Below are 22,307 nucleotides of genomic sequence, written 5' to 3' on the forward strand. Positions count from 1 at the left end.
GGCAGGCATGTTACCAGGCGATCCTTGCACCCAGCAGCCACCCAGCTATCTACATTCCTAATAATCGAATCACCAACTATGATGATCAACCTAATCCTTCCCTCCTGGATAGTAGCCCTGGGAGACTCATCCTTGGTGCAAGAGGACAGTGCATCAGCTTGAGAGCAGGTCCTTGCTACAGGATCACTTCCTGCTGCACCAGGTTGATGCTCTCCAAAGTTGCTAAAGGAGTAGAATGTGTAAATAAGAGTCCTTTAAATACATTGGAATATTCACTATTAATCTGGTAGTGACCTGCAACAGGATAATTAAACTCTTGATAAGGCCTGGGGCAATCTTGTGTTTTAGATAAAAGGCTGATTGATATTTAATGTGAAAGTGTCACCTGCCTATAAATCAAAGGATGAGCTAGGGAAAGGGGTGGGAGGGACGGAAAGACAAATACACACAAACTCTAAGCTTTTTCCTACCTTTTGGCTTGCTTTTTATAACAAACACACAAACTTTTAAGCCTTTACATAACTTTTGTCTTGCTTTTTTTAACACACACTCACACACTAAAGAATATACCTCAAGAGTTTACCTCTCCCCAAAACTTTTTAAGTTCTAAAATTTCCCAAAGCAATACTTACCAATCCTCTTCAGCCACCAACAGGATGCTCCTTTACTCTCAGTGCTCTCACTGGATTGAGATCATAATAGCCATTTCAAAGATCAATATCAGAGAAACATTTTTATCTGTCAAGCAATCTAGAATATCAGCTAAGGTTCAGTATAGTGTATTAATCAGTACAATTCTCTTATTCAGTGTGTGATAGTCTGTATACATCCACAGAAGTCCTTTCAGACCGCTCCTCTTTACATTGGTAATGATGTAGCAGCCACTACAGGGCATAAACCTTCTTTTTTGCCTTAGGAAACTTCCCTTCTCAGATGGAGGCCACAGATGAGGAAGGGATTATGATAGGTGGAATTCTCTCCTTCTAGTGAGATTTCAGAAGGGATCTTTTGCTTGCTCAGTGAATATTGGAGCATTAACTGTTCCCTGCATTTGGCTTTTCAGTCTCAGTCCATCCCCTTTTATGGGAAACATCAACTTCCTTTTGCACCAGGTCTCCAGCATTTTCACTAGATCCATGGTTGTGATTGGAGTACTGAGTTTTCTGAATGTCTCTCAGCTTTACAGCGGAGTATTCAGGTTGTCTTCCATAAAAAAGGGGATCCCAGCTGCGTCTCTGATATTATGCACTCCTGTTTTCTGCTATCACATTCCTCACCAGTTCCCTCAGCAGTGCGACAGGCCATGGTTTCTGTTCCACAGCTGCTGCTGATGTCTGCCCCTTTTCGCTATTCCTCACAGCGCCGACGACGTCTCCACCCCCTCATGCCTTCCCAGCAAGATTAGACAGTGCCTGGAAACTACCAAAGTGCATAAAATATCTTATGCAATGTAAAAGTAAACTAGAATATTTATGTACAAACATAGAGCGGCATTAAAAAACACAAGTAAGTGAGTGCCACTCTCCTGGTATTACAGTAAATGTAAGATGCAATATTCTGTTTCACCACTAGAGATCACAACAATACGTTGACGAAACAATATACCATCTGACCACTAGAGGTCACATTAAGACTGAAAGGAAATGTCAGGTGCTACTCACCTGTTGGCCATTGGAGGCCATAGTGAAACTGAAAGTCACTAGAGGTCACAGTTCTTACTACTCTAGGGCCTGAGTGAAAAAAAGGACGTGAGAACTGCCTGCTATGCAATATGTTAGCTCTTCTAGGTTTTCTGTAGTAGTCCTCAGTTACACAGAAGAAACTTCCCTGGTCCTAAAGATCAAACGCTGATCGTTGCAGTTCACAGCATAGCTCTGGGAGGGAGGGGAGCCTTTAAAAGACTCTGCAGGGATTAAAATTGTACCCTGACTAACTGAAATGGCGACGATTTCAACGTGCATTTTGCAGGTTTGCCAGCCTAAATGCGCCTTTAGGAGAAAGTAGCACAGGGAGGGAGCAACCCTAGTTGGAACGGACACGCAGGATTTCATACTGCGGAGCAATGAAGGGATCGTTCCCAAGATGCAGCCAGGGTGCCCCCGGGACTTGTAAGTTGGCCTGCAACAAAATATTTGATCTGTGGAGGGTCACATTCCGCTGTGGATCATGACTGAGGCAGAGGTCAAATGGGACCAGTGGGATGAGAGAGGAGGTGGCCCAAAGATGGAGAGGAGACCCGGTGTACAGAGCTTGAAGTTGCATCATATTGTGGAGAAGCACAGGCGGGTCTGGGGTGATCCTGCCATAAAAACAATGTCCAATGCATTGATCCAAGTGGACACCACCCCAGGCTTTTGCTCCATATCTTGGAGCCTGCCAGATGGAACCACAGTCTCCAAGCTGGATTCCCTACACTACAGTAAAGAAAGTTTCTTCAGCCTGCAGCTGATGCTATTCGAACTTGTTCCTGATCGAAATCTGCAACACTCCAAGTGCAAGAAAGAAGACACAGAGACTTGACTTTGGGTTTCTCGCCATATGTTGTGCATGTACTGTGCTTTATTGCAGGTTCCAGTGACCTCACTGGTAACCATGAGCGAAGGTCCCCGTCTGCAGAAGATTCCAGACTGTGGTCATTTTCATTAAAAAAAAAAACAAATTTGTACCAGGTCAGGGTCAGGGCCAGCGCCAGCCTTTACCTTCCACTCCAGCTGCAACGGGGAAAAAAGGTCGCAGGTCAGAGGCCTGGCAGAAGAGTTTCTGCTGGATTTAAGGACTTTTTAATTGGGGACTCTTGAAATCAAGACTTTAAGTTTGAATTCAAAGAAAAGGTTTGGCTTTTGAAAAAAAAAGAAAGCAAAGCTATAAAAAAAAAAAAAAGACAAAATATAAAAGATTGTTTCAACAAATTTGTGTTCATTTTTTCCATGGTTTATTAACTATTATTATTTTTTTTTTTATTATAGATTGCTGTTTCTATCTATAAAGAATGGTACCTTAGATCTATCTTTGTCATTTCTTTCCAGAAAAGAGACAGGAGAATCCAAATCAGCATTGTACCTGTATTTGGTTTCCTTGAGTTTGGAGGGTTTAATACAGATTTTGTGATTCATCTAGGAATGGACGATTTTCAGAGTCCAGAGAGCCATTTGAGATCAGCAGAGGAGGGAGATGGAAAATACCACCAGAGCTCTTTAAAGCATTGTCTGAAATCTGGGCTGAGAGGAAGGAAACTCTGCAGGCAGTGATGTTACTGGCACTGTCCTCATTAGAGTATCTTTTGGGTATAGATTCATTCTGGTAGATCCATGGCCCTCAGATTTGACAGTAGGGCACTTACTGTCCCTGTCTTGTGTGGACAGAAAGAGCAACCATCTTGCGCTATTGATGTTTTCCCTGGTGATGATCAGCGAGGAGGGTAGTGTGTCCTTATGGAATATATTGGGGTGGTTTCTGTCTTTTCTTTCCAGCCTAGTGATGTGACGACATGAAATGAAGAGATGTTGCGTGTTCATTGTGGATCGTGACACTTGTGGAAAAGATTCCCACAAATATGGCATTGCCTTGAATTTATCAAATACTACTACACGCACGTGGCCGCATGCTTAATGCGACTTAATATTGTGGCAGAGGGACCGAAAAAAGGAGTAAAGGGGGAAAAAAAAATGAATGTCGCCGGCAGAACAGACAATTAATGAGCGTCCATTTCCCTAACCCACCCTGGCAGCCACCTCTCATGGGCGCCTGATGCCCGAGGAGCGCACGGTTTCCCCCTAGCGCCTCCTTTTCACTGCAGCAGCCACTTAAACATTAAATCGGGTGCCTGGGAGAGGAGGATGGGCGCACGGCAGGAGAGCGGGCGCTCACGCTGATATTGCATCGGCCCGCACGTGTGCCAGGCCGAGTCCCCAGGAATGTATTGCAGTGGAAATCCCGCGCTAATGAAGGCGTTAGCTACTACCCCCAAACACAGAGAGGCGTACTTCATATTTCTTAATCGGAGATGCTGTAAAGTTTCCAGGGCTAACGCTAGCCTGGGAGAAGAAGCAGGGCTGGAGAGACAGAACTTGTGAGGGTTGTAGAGCACTTATTCAGTCGTTTATTTCAGCATCGTTTTATGCCCCTTCTACACAGCACTAGGTCGCTGAGTGCTGAAAGAATAGCGCTTATTTATCCCGTGCCCTCCAAGGGTCGGGGCGGGCTGCACTTCAAACAGAACACGGTTTAAACCAAAACGAAATCATTAGTGATTGCGAATGAACGCGTGGAAAGTCGTATTTATTGCTCCTGCTCATGTCCCCAGTGGGGATCGAGCTTCTAACGCTCGTTTGGAAGTGCACAGCGATGGGCATGGCTTCGGGAATGCTTTGCGACCCAGATTTGCAGAAGGGCTGTGGAGGGTGGCAGTATTTTGGGGAAGGGGGGAGTGTATATGAGTGGAGGATGGGATTGTATGTGTGTGCGTGGTGTGTTTGGGAGGTTAGGAGTTGTGCCCAGGTGTGATGCCATGATACATCTGGGAAAGCAATTTCGATAATGCCAGATCTGCCCCCCCCCCAAAGCGCGGCGTCAGGATGGAAGCCGATGAGCTGGCAGCACCGAGTAGAAGGGACGCAGGATGCAGGACGCAGCTTGAGGCTTCAGGACGAGCCTTGCATGCAGAGACGTCTCTCCTGCCGCTCGCAGATCCACCGAAACGCGGGGTCGCACCCCCGACCGTGCCACCCTCTCTGCCGCTTTCTCTCGGGCAGAGGTTCCGCACAATCTTCGTCACCCTGGCTGTCGGGCTCGGGACGCTTCCAGAACCTGCGCAGAATAAAATCGGTATTCGGTGTTTTCAAGCTGAGCAAAACATTCAGTAATGCATGGGATTGCAATGCCCCCTAGGCGGGTCTGGGCTTGAGCAAGGGGGAGGGAGGTTAAGTGTCGCCGCTGAAGGTCACGCAGTGAGCGATGCAGCAGCACAGGTTCTAGGCACTAGGAACTGGCAACGTTTTGGGGTGCAGATGGCAGCTCTTCGGATTAGACCGAGGGAATTCATACCTTTCACCACTAGAGGGCGCTCCACGCACACGCCTTAAAGTGAGATTAAGTTCACTGAACATTTTTTTTCTTTTTTAAACAAGGTTCATCGGAAAAACAGGTGGAAGTCTTTAATCTGGGAAAGGCTCTACCGGATCACGAGTGCCTTTATTTATTTATATTTTTTATTTTGCTGAAACACCGTGGTTCTATTAAGAGCAAACGTACTTAAAGGAGGGGGAATAGAGTTGTCCACCCAAGGCCAATCTCCTTCCTTGTCGCTCAGTCCCATCCAGTACTCCTTCCATCCGCTACTGTTGAGCAGAAATTGCTGAAAACGAAAAGGGAAAAGAATATCAGAATCTGTGAAAATACCGAGGGCAATAATCAAACTGCCCACCTTGGTGCAAGCTTCACAGGGACTTTTTACTCCTGGTGGTTTGCATCCCTGATCCAAACAGAAATGCACAAGGGGTGGCTTAGTGGGCTGCGAACCAGCGAAGATGGGGGTTCAAATCCCGCTGAGCCTCTTTGTCACCTTAAGTAAGTCACTTTATCCTCCCTTGCCTTAACTACAAACTTGGGGCCCGATTTACCAAACCTTTTCTCTCATTCTGTGTTTATTGGGGGGAAAGGCTTAGTAAGTCCTCTAGGGCAGAGCCCGAGCTACCGGACTTGAATTGTGCTTGGGCTGTATCCTTGGCTGAGCCGACGGGCTGGGCTGGACGGCGGGGGTTTTTTTTTCTGCCCTAATCTGCCGCGTTGCTGTGATTCACAATGAACGTGCGGCGGTGATAGCCGAACAGCGGGGAGCTAATAAAGTTACTCTCAGAAACCTCTCTGCTGTCCAACAAGTGGGTGAATAATGTTTTCTTGGCCTGGGCTGAGCTCATCCACTTATTGGCAGAAGGCAAGGTCCAATACATAACGACATATCGTTATGGGGCAATTGTCAAGTACCTTTGAAAATTGCCTGGGAAAAGTGCCCCCAGGGATCTGCACCTCCTTTTTTCCCCCCCGATTTCCTTCCATCTTACGCACGACTGAGAGCGGGGCAACAGGTTATGACCATGACTTCTTATCTCCTCAGAAGATTTCTCGATAAAACATAGTGACAAAACTTCGGATTTAAATGTATTTAGGGACGGTTTTCAAAAAAAAAGCCCAAGCTCCCCGCCTCTCTTTTCTACCTGTAAACCTTGCGGACGATTTTGAAAGGGGAATCTCCGTGGCCCGCAAGGTCTGAGGGCTCGGAGGGACCCAATGACTTTGCACCCGCTTTCAGGTCAAAGTGTTTAGGTGCCTAATTTGTTTGGAGTCAAGCCTCAAAATTGGCCCTTTTGAAAGCCTCCTACGGTTGAAAGCCTAAATTTAGGCTCCTCGTTTTACTTAACCTCCTAAATTTAAGTTCCAGAACGTGGCTGGCCATGGGGGCGGAGTTAGGCCGGGGGGAAATAATAATAACCCCGGGATTCATCATTCCGCTATAAATATTTTTTTTAAAAAAGGGGGGGCACGGGGACGAAAGGATGCGGCCGGCCGCATCGCGTGTGTAAGGCCCTAACGCACGCGATAACGGCGCATCGCAGTTTAATGCGTGACCCTGTTAGGTAGGTGCTTAGCTCTGATTTTCAGCATTAGACACCTAAAACCAGGCAGGTGAATAGACGGCCTACGTTTTAGGCTCCTAAATGTATGTGAATTTTCAGCTAAAAACTCAGGTGCCTATAATTATTTATAGGCGCTCAGTTGTTTGTTTTTTGTTTTTTTTAACATCAACCTCAATGCATATAGTTTTAAAAATCAAATCTCCATGCATTGTTTTTTTTTTTAACCCTGCACGCTTCCCACCCTAGAGAATGCCTCCCCTAAATACTGGTAAAATTGCCCACCTCATGAAATATGCAGGAGGCAGGCAATTTTAATCGTGGCAATTTAGCCAATTAAAACCATTTTTTTTATGCGGCTAGATTGCATTGCAAATTCTTCTTCTAAAATATGTGTTTCCGATGTCCAGCTGGCAGGCAGACTGAACGTTGCTCTCCTGGAATTCTCAGCTGCGCCCTGGGGGGAAGCTCCCTACTAAGGTATAAGCATGGATCATGGAGAAGAGAGGTGGCAAGGTGAGAACCTTACCTGCTGGAGGATCACCTGCAGGTGCCCACTGTGTGGCCGATGGCTGGCTCTTCGCTGCGGCAGTCTGGGCCTGTGAAGGCCGAGGGAGGAGCCCTGGCACTTCCTGGTTCCTCGCCGATGTGGCAGGCCACGCCAAGCCCTGAAACCCTCCCTCCAGCTGGGCTTGGTGGCTCATCCACGCTGGATTCAGAGAAGGTGCTAGGGGCTGAGTCTCGGGCACTGAATCAGCCTGCTGCATTTGGTTTAGGCTTTGTACAACAGGCTCTGTCCGAGGAAGCCCTGGGAGATTCGGCGGTGAATTCTGAGATGACTCTGGAACAAATGTGGAAAATAATCCCGGGGGGATTAGGAAAACCCTTTCATTCTAAGCTTACTCTTTCAAAAGCGCATTGTCTGATTTTAAAGCTCATGTTACTACGAAAGTAAAAGGTCTGATTTTAAAACGCATTTACTCGCTTAAAACCGAGTCTTACACGTGTAAATGCAGTTTACCTGATTAAGTGGGCTTTTGTAAATTGCTACGATACATGACATTGAATTGTCCATAGGATATTCACTTGGAAGGGCCCTTTACACGCGCGAAAGGCTTTTTACAATTCCTACAACAGTATGTTACATTTATACATGTAACTAAAATGCCCACATACACGCGGGAGCAACGTGGATTTTAAAAGTCGCCATTTCCGTGCCATACATGCACGGGCGCGAGCAAATAATAAGGGGGAGCGCGGCGGGTGCATTCCGGGGCAGGGACAATTGTTACACACAAAGTCCGTATTTTAAAAACGGAGGCCGAAGCGAGCGGCAGCTTGTTAGCCGCAAAACTTTACTGCTGCTCCCGACAAGGGCTTTCTCGACAGGGTGAGCGGTCCAGATCAACTGGGCGGGGGTGGTGGGGTGTGTGTGTGTGTGGGGGGGGGGTGTTTGCGTGCTGGAGGAAGAACCAGAGGAGTCTCGAGCATCTCGAGATTGACTGGGCAAACTGGCATGCTCTTAACTGGAAAAACCGGGAATGTCCCTTGCGCGAGCACGTTTTAAAATCCGCTTGCATGTGCGAGTTACAGCTGGCGAAGTCCCGTGGAAGATATGTGAAGTAGGTTTGCCTTTAAGAGGTCACGCTTAAACGCGTGGCAGTTGTATCTTAAACCATACGCTGGCAAGCGCGCGCGCACACGATCTAAAAATCCCAGCGTTACCTCCGCTCGCGCACCGATAAGCGTGGGTACAGGAGCACGCGCGCTCGTTTCAAAACGAGTCTGTTAGGGTTACATTTTACGGATTCAGTCTTTAACTCTCAGCAAAGATAACCCGGGGATCAGGGAGGAACTTGAATGCATGGAAAACGTTTTTGAGGTGACGAGATTTAAGAGCGATGCATTTCCCTGTGGTTGAGCACATTTTGCCAATCAAGCTTTTCAAAATACATACGCTTGTGTCTTTTCAAATGTCTTTCTTTTTTTTTCCTTACATTGTTATTGATGTCGCAGGTTAACATAAAGTACGCTACATAACTGTAACTAAGTGTTCTAGTAATTCTCCTTTCCATAAACTCTGGAATTTGTTGCCAGAGGATGTGGTTAGTGCAGTTAGTGTAGCTGGGTTTAAAAAAGGATTGGATAAGTTCTTGGAGGAGAAGTCCATTACCTGCTATTAAGTTCACTTAGGGAATAGCCACTGCCATTAGCAATGGTAACATGGAATAGACTTAGTTTTTGGGTAATTGCCAGGTTCTTATGGCCTGGATTGGCCTCTGTTGGAAACAGGATGCTGGGCTTGATGGACCCTCGGTCTGACCCAGTATGGCATTTTCTTATGTTCTTATGTTCATACAATATATTGTTAAGAATGACTTTTCTCATATTGGAGGTAATGTTCTAAAGGATTTACGCTTTTGAAAATTGCTAGTTTTGCATGCGTAACTCCTTTGAAAATCCATTCCGTAGGGCTGAACTGTCAAAAGGTTTTATGCATGCAAATGGACTTTTGAAAATTGCTATTTTTATGTTTATTTATTTAGATTTCTAGTCTGCCACTTCAAAGCAGATTACTTTCAGGTCCTGCAGATATTCCCCTATCCCCAGACGGCTCAAAACCTGGGGTCATGGAGGCTGAAGTGACTTGCCCAAGGTCACAAGGAGCGGCTTATGGGATTTGAACCCCCGAGGTTCCCCACCCACTGCTCTAATTACTAGGCTACTCCTCCACACCACGGAGATAATTTTAAATGTAACCTACCATTGTAGCAATTTTCAAACTCTATTTACACGAGTAAAATACACTTTACACAGGTAAAGCCTGTGGTCCATGGAACGGCATATATCATAGCAATTTTCAGAAGCCCACCCTCACGACTGAAGTTCACTCACGCAGGTAAATCCTGAGGAAAATTCAACGGCTTATATTGTGGCAATTTTCAAAAGCTCACGCACACGAGTGAAGTGCATTTACACGTGCAAAACCCGACTTTAAGAGTGTAAATGCTTTTTAAAATCAGGCCTCATGTGCGTAACTCCTTTGAAAATTACCTCCATTGTCTATTGAATATCACCAATATTTTGTTTTAAGCCTTTGTAAATAAGAATAACTACTTAGTAAAAGGAAAAGAAAAGGCAAACCAGCCCGTGCCAGTGTCTTACTCTCTATTTTGCTCTTTCTAGATTGGTTGATTCAGGTCTCTTCAGTATATGACAGGTTACGGTAGTATAGGTATGGGTGCATTCCACCTCCTTTTTTTTCCCCTCATATTTAGAAAAAGCCTGTCTTAGGTCAATGAGAACACTAGTTATGTCTTCCACAGAATGTACCTCCTAGCTTCTTTTAATCAAATCTGTGACCCCTGGAGGTTCGGGATTATTCTGAAACGTCACAATTGTACGTCTTACAGCAAGCTTAAGAATTGTGCTGCAAGCTTATTGGTCAGGTACAGGCATGCAATCTAGTGGAAGACCTGACAAAATATCCCAGGTTCCCAAGTCAGCGACCTTTTTTTTTTTTTGTACTTTCATGTATAAAAGCGCTCAATGGATTTCCAGGACAGTTCCAGATCTGGACCTTCCCACCATACACAAAGCAGAGTGTCCTCTAGGTCGCATTGTCCCCCGGTAGTTAGCTGTCATCTAAAGAGCAATGTTCAGTCTGTGACCAATGTACCGTCTGAAAAAAGATCATGCATCCACGCGAGGCCTCCTGCTAGAAAGCCACTCCAGTCCACAATGGAAAGCACAAGTTACCTCCTGGCTTACACTTGCAGAGCTATGCATCAGGTCACAGGTCCCTTTTCCTCAGGGACAACAAGGGACAAACAGGATCAAAAAGGCAAACTCACTTCAGTCCAGGCCAGGCTACACAGTAAACACAGAAATTCACCTCTTCACCTTACAGGCACTTTATCTGTGACGACAGAAGACTCGTGGGTCTCCTCCAAGTTCTCACGGCTCGGTCCTCAGTTCTCCATCTGCCAAGAACACCTTCTGGGTATCCCAGCACTCATTTAGACGACATAAAGAGCAATCCGGCCCTCGAGGTTGGGGGTTGCAATTCTGAGTTTTAGGCTACCAGAAAACCCTACGGGCTTACTCACTCGCCACGGCTCAGAGCTGTTCTGTGACTCACGGACACAGCTCCAGCTTCTCGTGGCAGCAGCGTCAACTTCCCTCCCGGTGGCGACTCCAAAGTTCCACCCGGATCCAAGTCCATGTGGACAGCACCGCCCGATGGTCTGTGCATGCAGACATCATAAGCCACACAGCATAGGGTTTTTGTTTGTTTTTTGTGGATACCAGACCTTAAACCAAGAAAAAAAGTAATAACTGGAATCCGGGAGCCATAATGTCTCTGGAACACAGTCTCACGGTAGTTTCACAACTTCAGTGCGTTTCTTGGGATGACCCCCAGGGTGCAGACATTGTGGGAACGCACGCTGAGGACAACGGCTCAGAGGCGCTGCTCCCAGCAGGTTCATGTCCCCCAGCATTACCAGGGCGGGCTGGGGTCTGGAAGTCTCTCAGGCCGAGGTTCCGACCTGCCGGGAGCACCGTCCAGCTTCCCCAGCAGGGCCTGAGTCTGCTTCATGTTCTCTGTTATTTGAGCGATGAGCTGACCGAGGTCGTGACCCACCTCCGCGGGGCCAAGGGTAGGGGCAGGCTCCAGGACACCAGGAGCGGAGCCCAACGTCCTCTCCAGTAAGGAGCACGGCGGATCGCCTCCGACGGGTGCAGGGTCAGTGGCAGCCGCCGGCTTGGTTTCCTTCAAGGCCGGATCTGCTTCGGTCGCCCCGGGCTTGGTGGTGGCGGAAACGCTTTCGCTTGGCAAAACCTCCACGGCAGAAGGCAACAGCTCTTGCCGGCTCCCTGTGGGCACAAAGGTAAAGAGAAGTTAGCGGCAGAGTTAGGAAGTGTCCCTGGCATTTTCTCTGGACCTGGGGCTGGCTCGGACAGTGTTTCAGCTTCTCCAGAACTTCTGCTCCAGGGCAGATTGCAAGAGAAGCCTCGGCACCACTTTGAGATGTTTCGTGGAACCAAACAGCAAACTCTCAGCCCAGGCCACAGCTGTTTCTGTACGTGCAGGGTGGGCTATGCAGCTTTCAGTCTGCCCCGGTGTTGTGCTTGGCATAGAGAGACTCAAAATGCCAGTAGTGGCGTCCATCAGTTCACTCCCACAGTTTCGCTCGCGCGCCGTCAAGCCCCCTTGGGTACGTAGCCCCGTACTGAAAGCCTCTCTTTAGAAACAAGGCCAGCCAGGCGGCATTTAAAGGCACAAAGCCCCTTTCACATAAATTGTCCATGCAAAGGCTTTAAGCAAACTTCACTTGGAAAACAGGGTCACTTTTCTTTTTTTTTCTCTTGGCAAGATAGGAATCAGAGTTTTCAGGAACAGGACTGCACAGCGAGTGCAAATTCCTGGCCGCAGGCCCAAGGGCTGGGATTGCTATCGTGCCAGCCGTTTCCTCCTCGCAGTACCGCACCGACAAATAAAGAGAAAAGAAAAACACCTGGATCTGTCGAGCACATAATTCCCTGCCTATGCCCCTAAGCCTGAAAAAGCACAAAAAAATAAAATAAAATACTCTGCAGCTGTGATGCCAAACCTAACAGGGTTTTTACACACTTTTTTCTCCCTTCTTGCTGCTTCCTGCAGCTCACATCCAATACAACGTACTCCGGCCAGAAAAGTAGGCACCCGGAGACGTTTTCAAGCTATTGGAGCCTCTTGCAAGTCATCTACTCCGGCCTGGGATTCGGGGCTTTATCAGAAAGCACAGACGCTCGCACCTGCAGGACTGCGGGTCAAGCTACAGGCCCCTTTCCTCTGACCAACAGGGGATTCGGTCTCAACAGCAGCTCACTCTGGTCCAGATCAGGCCACGCACTTAACGCGGCCATTCACGTCACTGCCTTGCCTTAGGGGCGGAGAGAAACATTTTCTACAACACAAAGCTCACGGGGCCTTCACAGCCTGGACCTCAGCCCTTGAGCTGCTGGGAGCGCCTCCTGGGTACCCCACTGCCCCTTTTAAAAACACCGAAGGGCCAAACCTCAGACAGAAACACTCGCTTTCAACGCGTGGCAGGGGTCCGCTAGTTATGTTATGAAACCCTATCGGTCAATCAATCCGATATTTCGACCCTTACCACAAGGGAGCCGCAGCTACTACCCTTGAGAGAAACATGGGGGTAACCTGCCCGGCGCGGCAGATCCTAACCCTAAGAAGCTTCCTGGGCAGACTGGATGGGCCGTCTCGTCCTTTTTTTGCCCCCATTTCTCCGTAAGGGGTAGATTTTAAAAGGTGCGCGCACGCTTCCCGGCGCGCGCATGTTATAAAATCCGATGGCCGCGAGCGTGTATGCGGGGGGCGTGCGAGGGGGAGGGTGGGTGGCGCCTTCCCCAGTTCCCTTCTCTAACCCCCTGCCTAACCTCCCCGCCCCCTAAAACTCACCTACCCGGGAGCAGAAGTCATTTACCGGCGCGCGCTTCCCCGGGACCTCGCCTCCCTCCGATGAAGCCCGGCACTTGTGCGCGAGGCCGGGCCCCTTTTGAAAATTCGCCCGGCGCGCACAAGGCCCGGGATTTACACGCGTATGGGGGCTTTTAAAACCTGCCCGTTACTGCTCCTATCTGTGGCAGATAGAAGATGCCTTAGGGTCGTTCTCCGTAGAACTTTTCCTGTCAGCAATCATCCGCCTGATTTGTTTCAAGATCCCCGTGCCTTGACAGGAAAAATGTAATAAAGTACATCGAAGGCAAAAAAAGGAAGCATTTCCTATGACTAAGCTTAGCAATGCTGAGAATCGAAGAGGCAGAAAACCAATCACAAAGACCATGGGAAGAAGGGAGAGAAGGGGAGTCAGGGGAGCAGAAGTCTCTCAAGCGCACAGACAGATTATAGATCTGCATCTCAGAATCGCTTTGAAAGATTTTACTCTGCAAGCTGGAAAGCCATTCCTACATTTTACAAACAAACAAATAAATATCCTATGCAGTACAAAGAGAGAAACCAAAAGGCAATGATTCTTCATTCCTACCTCTAAATTCTGTTACCAATTTCTTCAATTGCTGAATATAATTCAGTTGGGAATCCATTTTCAGATCAGTTGAAACAGCCTCTGGTTCTGGAAACTTGATTTTCTCACACCTACGGGTAAGAGAGTCACTGGGATTATTCTGGGAGATGTTCACCCCCAGGGGACAGAGACAGGACAGAGGGAGGGAGTGAGATATAACCACAGGTAAGAGAGTCACTGGGATTATTCTGGGAGATGGTCACCCCCAGGGGTCAGAGACGGGACAGAGGGAGGGAGGGAGATATAACCACAGGTAAGAGAGTCACTGGGATTATTCTGGGAGATGTTCACCCCCAGGGAACAGAGACGGGACAGAGGGAGGGAGTGAGATACAACCACTGGTTATAGTAAACTGGAAGGCAAGACTTCCCTTTGCAAAATAAACTGGACTCTCCCCAATGAAACCACGCCTATCTATATGGTCGGTAATTTTGTTTTTAAGTAACAGTTACTACCATTTTGCCTGACACCAACATCATTTTCCTTGGGCTGTGAGAGTTTGTTACTACGTTTTAGCTATTCTAATTGTAAATGTTTCAATACGTATTCCACCAAGCATGGCCGGTCCGATGTACTGCCTAACAAATCTGCCTAAATAAATAAGATTGGGGGTGGGTATGTGGTGAGCAGGACAATGCAGATTCGGGGCATTTGAGAAACCGGACAGAAATCAATCCGCAAGCGTGCAGGGGTGAAAGCGTGCAAGCTGTAATCAGCATGGCTTTTCCATTCCCGAGGACAGAGGGACCTTATCTCAGTGAGCCGCGGCTGTCTTGGGTTCCCGTGATCCACACGGAAAGGACTTAAAAAGCGCCAGCAGCTGATGTTAAAAGGACCACAAAGAGTTACTAGGCAATTGGACAATCCAGAAAATGAAAATGCTCATGCTCTGTTTTTGTTTCAGTTTCCGGAGTTTGAGATGAACCCGGTATTATATGATAAAAGCGGGTTAAGGCCCACAACAGTGTGGCAGCGAGTTACACGTTACAGGTGGTCGTGCCTCTCCTATGACCTCCCCCCCTCAGTCCCCGGATACTCGTGGAGTCCGCGTGGACGTCTCAGGGCCACGGTTTCGTACAGAAGGAGGTGGACTAAAGAAAATGGCCTTACCTGCTCAGCGTATCCTTCACGTCCTGGAAGGGGGGGGGGGGGAGAAACAGAAGAGAGATTATGCCGAAGCGGTTGTTATATATTCTAGGATACGACCCACCTCAGCAACAGGCTTATCCTTATCACAGAGGCAGGGGAGCCAATCCATGACCCGCCCCCGTCTCCCCATCCCACCGCAAGGATACACACGTGCAGTTTTAGGCGGCTGAAAATCCACTTACGCTGACGCAGCCAGTTTATGCAGCCGACTCCATATTTTGCAGGCCTCTGATCCCGACTTAAGCTGCTAAAACGTTGCTATCTATGTGCATACAGAGTATATTTCCAAATGATCCTGCCAGGGTAACTAAGCAGCAGCCGAGGACCGCCCTCCCGCTCCGCAGGGCCGGAGCCGGCTTGCGCCAGCTTTGCGCTAGTTGAAACGCGGGTGGCAAGGTCCATCGGGGTATGAAAGTTACCCACAGCGCCAGCAGGGCCTGCAGATTCCCAAAGGGAAACTCTGCGGGGTGGGAAGCTTCCTGTCAAAATGGTTTGCAGGCCCCCCCCCCCCCATGTGTACAAAACAGCTATGGGCTTGTGAGGATTTTAAAAAGCAACCCCATACTTTGTCCTCACATATATTTGCTCAGTCCTCCTGCTAGATCTATCAGTTCCTTAGAAATACCCCTGCGGCTGACGCCTTCGGTAACCCGTGACCTGTCTGAATAATGGGGGCGTTTTACAGCAACACATGTTGGTTGGGCTTCAGCCTGTGACAATGTGCGGATAAACTGCTGAGAGGTTTAACCTCCCCCTGAGTGGATGCCCTATGTGAAGATTTTGATGGAGTGATTTGTCTGTTCACACGAAGAGAATACTCTTTGCCTGTGCCATTCTGAATGTTATTCATGAAATAGCAGAAGATTTGAGAAAGATCTAACAGAAGGATTGCGCTTCATCTGGCTCCTTCAGCCTTTGCAGAAAGTGACGTAGACGAATGAAATGTGCCTTCCCTCTTGAGACTCTTCCATAGAGTATACTGGGATATCCCCCCCCCCACCCCCCGAGGATTACAAGTTACAGCCCCCTGAAGAAGCTTTGTCAAGTGAAACACGTTGGGATGAAAATAGTTTTATGTGAATATGTGTGTGGTTGTTGGTAGTGCGTTTGTGATGTGTGGTGTATTATAATGTTTCAAGGAAAGGGTGGTTATTGGCGTTTACAGTTGCATTTGATATGTTACTGAACGATACATGGCTTGTCTATTTTGTTAAATAAAGCTTTTCGTAGGAGATATTTCATTTTTTATTGACCTTCAGTAACTCGGCGGCCGGCTGCCGACTCTTCTCCTCTATCTCGGAGACCAGGAGCCTGATGGCGGAGCTCTGCTCTTCTAGCCGGGTCACGTTTTCCCCGATTCTCTGCAGGACCTTCCTCTCTTCCCCCTCCAGTCTGGAGAGGAGGATCCGCTTCTCCTCGGTCAGAAACTGCTGCAACTCCTCAAAGTCAGTCTCAATCTTCTGCCTCTTGATCTGTGTCTCCCTCTGGATGGAACAAAGAGATGGAAATCTCAGTAAGGCTGGCCTGGTTTTGCTGCACAGAGCTCTGGATGCAGGTCCTGCAATGAACAGAGAATCTCTGCTGTTCCCAGAGCCCCACTGAGCTTTGACTCATCAAAGGATGCACGGTCAGAAACTGCATCACAGGGCTCTCAGGAGTCAATCAAAAACTACTACAGATAACATTAGAGATGCAGAGGAAAACTATCTTTCACTTCTGGGGAGTTCAATTAAAAATGAAATTTGCATCCTGGTTAAAATGCAACAGGCCAGGCGTCTCCCCGGCTTCTAAGGAAGTGAGCGGAAAGGAACTGATTCCCAGTGTGAAGCGGCCTCTGGGGTGAGAGACCTCTGTTCCCAGTGCGGTGGCCGAGGTATAAACTGGACATTGTGTCACAGAGATCCCTGCTGTTGCCCCCTACCGCTTCGCTAATGCGCATTGTGAAATTAAACCAGACTCCTATGGTTCTCCCAAAGACCTGAGGGGGGAGCCTGGATAAACACGGATGCAGTGAGCCAACCACCTCAAAGAGTGAAATGTACATTTTTTCCTTTCAATGCCAGATTGCTAACAATAGGTGGCGTTCAGTAGGTAGGAAGGAGTTTTAAGACGTTTGGTAAATGTTATGTCAGACAAGTTTCAGCTCTTAACCTGCTTTTCACTTTTGTCTCTTTTCCCCTCGGGTTTATACTTTAATGACAGGCGCTTACCTCACATTATTATAGTCCTGCAGGCTCGACTTATTCTAAAGAATTTCCAAATCTTTTTTTTCTTTTTCCTTTCAGCTATTACAACAGTTCAAGAAATCTCAGATCCTTTTTCTCCCCTATTCATTCTTAAAAAGTATTTAACCACCTGTAGGGACAAGAGGCCTTTTCTTCAATCTTGGGTTTTTTTTTCAGGTTCGGCTGGGATAAGCAGTTCAGCCGGCTTTCTCATTTAAGCATCGTATTTCTGGCCAGGAGATGTTAACTGCTGCGGTGCACCGGACTTACCCCCCTGATCTTCACTTTGGCCCTCTTGTTATCTCCTCTAGGAAATGGATCCAGAACCAGTACCTGTTTCCCTAAATAAACCGCCAATCTCCCGTGCGAATGTACCCAACAAGGCAGCCCACCCAATGTACCGGGAGAAAAAAACCCCTCATTAAAAATCAAGGAACTCGTATCCCTGCTCTATTATTTTTTTTTTTATCCTCAGAGTTCTCTTTAATATAACCCAGATCCCTTCGCATAACTTTAACGCACCGCAGCCGTCTCTCGGGGAAAATACTACAGCTGAGGCATGGGACGTCATCCTCCAGAGTTCTGGCTTCAGATTCTCGGGAGGAAAATGCCAGTCGCTGTTCCTAATGAAGAAACCTCCTTTTCTCCTGAACCAGGGGGTTGATGCAAGCCCAGATTTAAGCTGGGGGCGAGATTTATTTATTTATTTGTTTATTTATAGGCAATTGCCCAGGGTTGCCAAATTTTTTAAGGCGCCAAGGGAGCGCAGCTATGCCAAGGAGGGGCCTGCTCCCACCGTCCGCTTCGGGAGGGAGCGGAGGGGGGCACCAGTACGGCACTCCAGGGTCTCGCGTTCCCCCCCTTCTCCAACCCTGCCTGCTACGGGCACAGAATTCTTAAACCCGTCCTTGGGTGGACGCCGGAAGACGCAGACGCACTCACCTTCAGCTTTTCAGCTTTCTTCTCCTCATTAGATTTAAACTCCAGGACATCTCCCAGCTGCCTCCTCATAGGCTCCACAAATATTTTCAATTTTTCCTGTAAACATTTAACACATTTTTTTTTTTATTCCAAGGCCAGTATTATCGAAGACCACAATTTCAATCCATATAAATAAAAATGTAAATGTCCGTTTGTTCAAAATCTTAAATCTCCGAAAGTTCTTCACCGATTGCTTTGAAAGTTTGACACAACGTTGCGTTCGAATACGGGCGTGGTTTTATATACCTGTATTATATAGATGTCACACTTGTGACAGGTAAAAACAGGCTTTTTGGGAAAAACAGCGCCATCTGTTGGACGTAACAGCAACACACGCTATCTACAATATAAATGGGCTCTGACCGACGGCCCGCAAATGCGCGGTAGAGAGCAGCTCTACCGCGCATGTGCGGACCATAGAGCTCTGCGCTACGTGCTGGGTGTCACAGAGGGGAGGAGGGAAGGGCAGACGAGTCGCCGCTCCGGGAAACGGCTCAGCCCGTTCCTCCGCCGCTGGGGAAGGCGGGGAGGGAGTAAGGGACTGCCGGACAGTTACACACAGGAGGAGGAAAGGGTAAAAGAGTCACCGAGCCAGTCCGTCCACCGCCGGGGAAGAGGGGCAGGGAGTTGGGACGGCCGGAGCAGAGCTAAGGCGCTTTGTGAAATTAAACCAGACTGAGCCACGGCAAGGCGTGGCCGGGTACAGCTAGTAAAAAATATAAAGGGTAGATTCCAACTGCTAGAAGGTTCCGGAGTTTGCCCGTGCACAGGAGCAGAGGCTGTTTCCCCCGCTGCACGGAGCTGTGCTAACTTATATTTAAACACGCATGTACTGAAATGGAATGCCTTGAGGCCTTAGGCCAATGGATGGAAGGATGGACCTTTAAGAACACAAGGAGCTGCCATGCTGGGTCAGACCAAGGGTCCATCAAGCCCAGCATCCTGCTTCCAACAGTGGCCAATCCAGGCCGTAAGAACCTGGCAATTACCCAAACACTAAGTCTATTCCATGTTACCGTTGCTAGAAATAGCAGAGGCCATTCCCCGAGGGATCAACTTTAAAATGGAGCGCGCGTGCGTCCGTGTGCACGAGGTTCCCGGCGCGCACCCATGGACGCGCCGAGTTTATGACACACGCGCGCACCGGAGCGCACTCATTATAAAATCCGATGGCCGCGTGCACGGGCGGACTGTGACATGCACGCGCCTGGGGGGGGGTGTGTGAAATTGAGTAAACTACGTGCGGCGACACCAACGGGCCTCCCCCGGTTCTCTTTCACTCCACTCCAATTAAGGAGCGGACTGGGAGGGAAATTTCCTACCCCTAACCGTACCCTTCCTACCTCTTCCGCTCTCCTCCCCGAGCCCTAACCTAACTCTAACCAGCCCCATTTCTTTTTTTTTTGTTTCGGCCGGCACGCACTTCCCCGGGACAGCGGCTAATGACGAAAGGCGATTTCGCCACATAAGTTTGATTGAGTGAAAATCGCCCGTCTTCCAAACAGCTGAAAGTCTGCACAGGGTTCCCAGGGGCATTTTGGATCAGGAGAGAAAAGGTCCGTGTGCAAGTTGCACTTCCAAATTCTAAGCTTGAAGGATGCTCTCTTCCTCCTCTCTTCAAGTAAGCCCCATAAATCAGGAATAAGTAGAAATAATTGGGTTGTTGCATGCTATTGCTATTTTCTGTATGGTTATATTTCCTTTTGTAAGCTCCTTTATAACTAATGGTCTCCTATTTCCTACTCCCAGTCAATTGTGGTCTAGGTAAAAAGTGATTGTTTCTGTCGCTAAAAATTATATTTCTGTAAAAAAAAATTTCTTTATTCCTGTGCAAAGTATATACTTTGTAATACATTTTGAGAAAATCTAATAAAGATTAAATTAAAAAAAAAAACAAGATACTGACACACACCTTGTATTCCTGCACAGCCTCCTCTATGGGGGTCACAGTGTGAGATCTGTGAGCCCGGGACACACTGTGATAATAAAGATACTGACACTCACCTTGTATTCCTGCACAGCCTCCGCTATGGGGATCACAGTGTGAGATTTGTGGTCCCGGGATCTGTCACACACCACACAGATCGGTTTCTTATCCTCCTCACAGAACAGCTTCAGTTTCTCTTGGTGCTTCTCGCACACATTCTCCTGTTGTTGTCTCATTGACAATTGACAGAACGTTTTTGCTATTTCCGTCATATTTGCCAGCTGCCTGTTAGGCCTGAGGTTGGCGTACTGAGAAGTTTTCCTGCACTGGGGACAGGGGAAATTTGCCTCTCTCCCCTCCCAGCTCTGAAGGATGCAGGAGCGGCAGAAGTTGTGTCCACACTTCGTAATCACCGGGTCTATAAAATAATCCAAGCAGATGGGACAGGAAGCTTCATCTTGCAGACTCTCGGCGGGGCTCGCGGCAGCCATGGCTCTTGCAGGAAACAGGGAGCTGGATTTTACTTTCAGTTTCCTGTGCTGACTGTAAATGCAAACCCCGCTAGGAGGGAGGGTGGAGAGGGAGTGTTCTGGCCTGAGTACGGAAGCACAGCCCTTAGAAGTGATGAGAAGAGGTAGATTTGCACAGTGGAGCTAGCAGAGACTGCAGTGCTTGTGAGAACGGTCATCACTTAGAAGGGCTTTACCTCTTCACTGCTGTCAGTTCTGCTACGAGAACCTCCGAATGCGTCTCTTATCCGCCTCCTCACCCCGATTCACAGAGGCACCTAGAGAGAGTAGCAGACTGACCCTGCTAGAGGCTTCCTGTCTCCGTCCCTCTCCCTGAGCACGCAAGATACGCGTGCAAAGGCTGCACAAGTACACACGGCCGCAGCGTTTTCAACGCCACCCGCGCACTTTATAAAACGAGGCCTGTTTCTGCTGGCGCTGCTGTACGCGTGTTCACGGGCCCACGCACGGTCCTTTTAAAATTCACCCGTATGCGACATAACACGCGAGCAGCAGGCCTGCGTGCAAATTCGCGCAAGGCCCCGAACAAGCCTGCTTTTCCCGCTTAAAGAATTACGCGTGCCTGTGTTTTACAGGTGCAAGGAGGACTTAACTTGCCTACGAATCCCAATTTACGTGCATTGAGTCGGCCGCTTTTACAGCACGCGCGCATGTAAATGAGATGAACCAGTTTTACCGGCTGGCCCACCGCCGATCCACCCCGTCCCCCCGGGTCATCGAGACCTTCCTGGGCCTTCAGCCTGACCCGTGCCCAGGCCTCTCACCGAGTCAGTTTCTTCACCATGAACGCGCGTCACGGCAGGCGTAAAACTACACGAGGAAACTGGCAAATATAAGCGGGTGGCTTATGTACGTGAGTGTTGCACCCCCTCCAGAACGCCCCTTGTGTGTGTGTGAATGGGAAAACGCGCACATGCTTCCAACTGTTATAAAATCCCAATTACACGCGCAGAGGCCACTTTCGTGCCTATATGCACATTTCTACAGGCGTAACATTTTGAAAATTCACCCCAAAGTGCAATCAGCGGGCCTGCGTTACAGATCTAAAACCTCCCTTCTAAAATTCTGAAGAACACAGCTAAGAATAAATAGCAGCCTTTGAAAAAAACAAAAAAACAAGTCTCCAGCATGCACGGAGTAGAAAAAAACACGAAGGGATCCGATTTGCTCCGGCGTCATAAGGGAAGCGGAGAAAGTGCACTGTGCCCGCTTCGTCCTTGACTGTTACAAAGTGGAGCTTGGTTTTTCTTGAGATCTCCACTTAAATGTGTGGCTAAATATGCATTTTCTGAGTCTGCTCAATTAACCGTTTTTCTAGATCCACCCCTCCCCGTGACTTCATCTGAGGGATAATCGCCGTTTGGATTTTTTGTCCTTCTGCCTCCTTAGCTAGGAATGGCCAAGGTTCATGTTTATATATTCCTAGAATTGATATATACCCCATGATCAGTAAAAAAACAAAACAATAAAAGCAGTTTACAATAAAGTTAAGGCAGGAACACAATAGAAAGAAGAGTGCACAGCGGCCCTCTTCCTCTGCCTTGCCAGGGTATCTGCTGCCCTGCTCCGGCTGACAGAAAAACCCCCGGCCTCCCTCACTGCTGACAGGCACCACCTCAAGCCACTCTGGGAAACGGGCGAGCCCTCGCTTGTTTACGAAACTTCAAAATACTTCAGCTCGAAACCGGAAGTTCCCTCCTCGGGTGCTGTGGCTGCAAAAGCCGGTTTGGCAGGCCTTAGGCCTTAGGCCAAAGCTTTGTGATTTTTGAGACCTTGGG

At 48.2% G+C, this 22,307-nt stretch overlaps 1 protein-coding gene across 3 annotated transcripts; it reads right to left on the reverse strand.

The window, feature by feature from the left end:
- Positions 1–384: 384 nt before the first annotated feature.
- On the reverse strand, positions 385–20,634 carry LOC115080497 (E3 ubiquitin-protein ligase TRIM39-like). Of its 3 annotated transcripts, XR_003853581.1 has the most exons (8): positions 20,077–20,634; positions 18,034–18,129; positions 16,120–16,350; positions 14,828–14,850; positions 13,679–13,788; positions 7,159–7,470; positions 5,251–5,353; positions 385–4,806 (listed from the first exon to the last, which is right to left on the reverse strand). XR_003853581.1 is itself a non-coding variant. In XM_029584695.1 (7 exons), exons 1-7 carry the CDS (start codon positions 20,488–20,490, stop codon positions 5,334–5,336), a joined length of 1,206 nt encoding a protein of 401 aa, XP_029440555.1. In that variant the 5' UTR covers positions 20,491–20,634; the 3' UTR covers positions 385–5,333. The 3 variants fall into 3 exon arrangements, 2 of the variants coding, with proteins under 2 accessions (XP_029440555.1, XP_029440554.1); XM_029584695.1 differs by having other exon boundaries at positions 385–5,353; XM_029584694.1 differs by lacking the exons at positions 385–4,806; positions 5,251–5,353; positions 7,159–7,470 and adding an exon at positions 9,955–11,507 and having other exon boundaries at positions 20,077–20,617.
- Positions 20,635–22,307: the final 1,673 nt, after the last annotated feature.

This window comes from Rhinatrema bivittatum, chromosome 19, assembly GCF_901001135.1.
Source record: "Rhinatrema bivittatum chromosome 19, aRhiBiv1.1, whole genome shotgun sequence".
NCBI classification, from domain to species: domain Eukaryota; kingdom Metazoa; phylum Chordata; class Amphibia; order Gymnophiona; family Rhinatrematidae; genus Rhinatrema; species Rhinatrema bivittatum.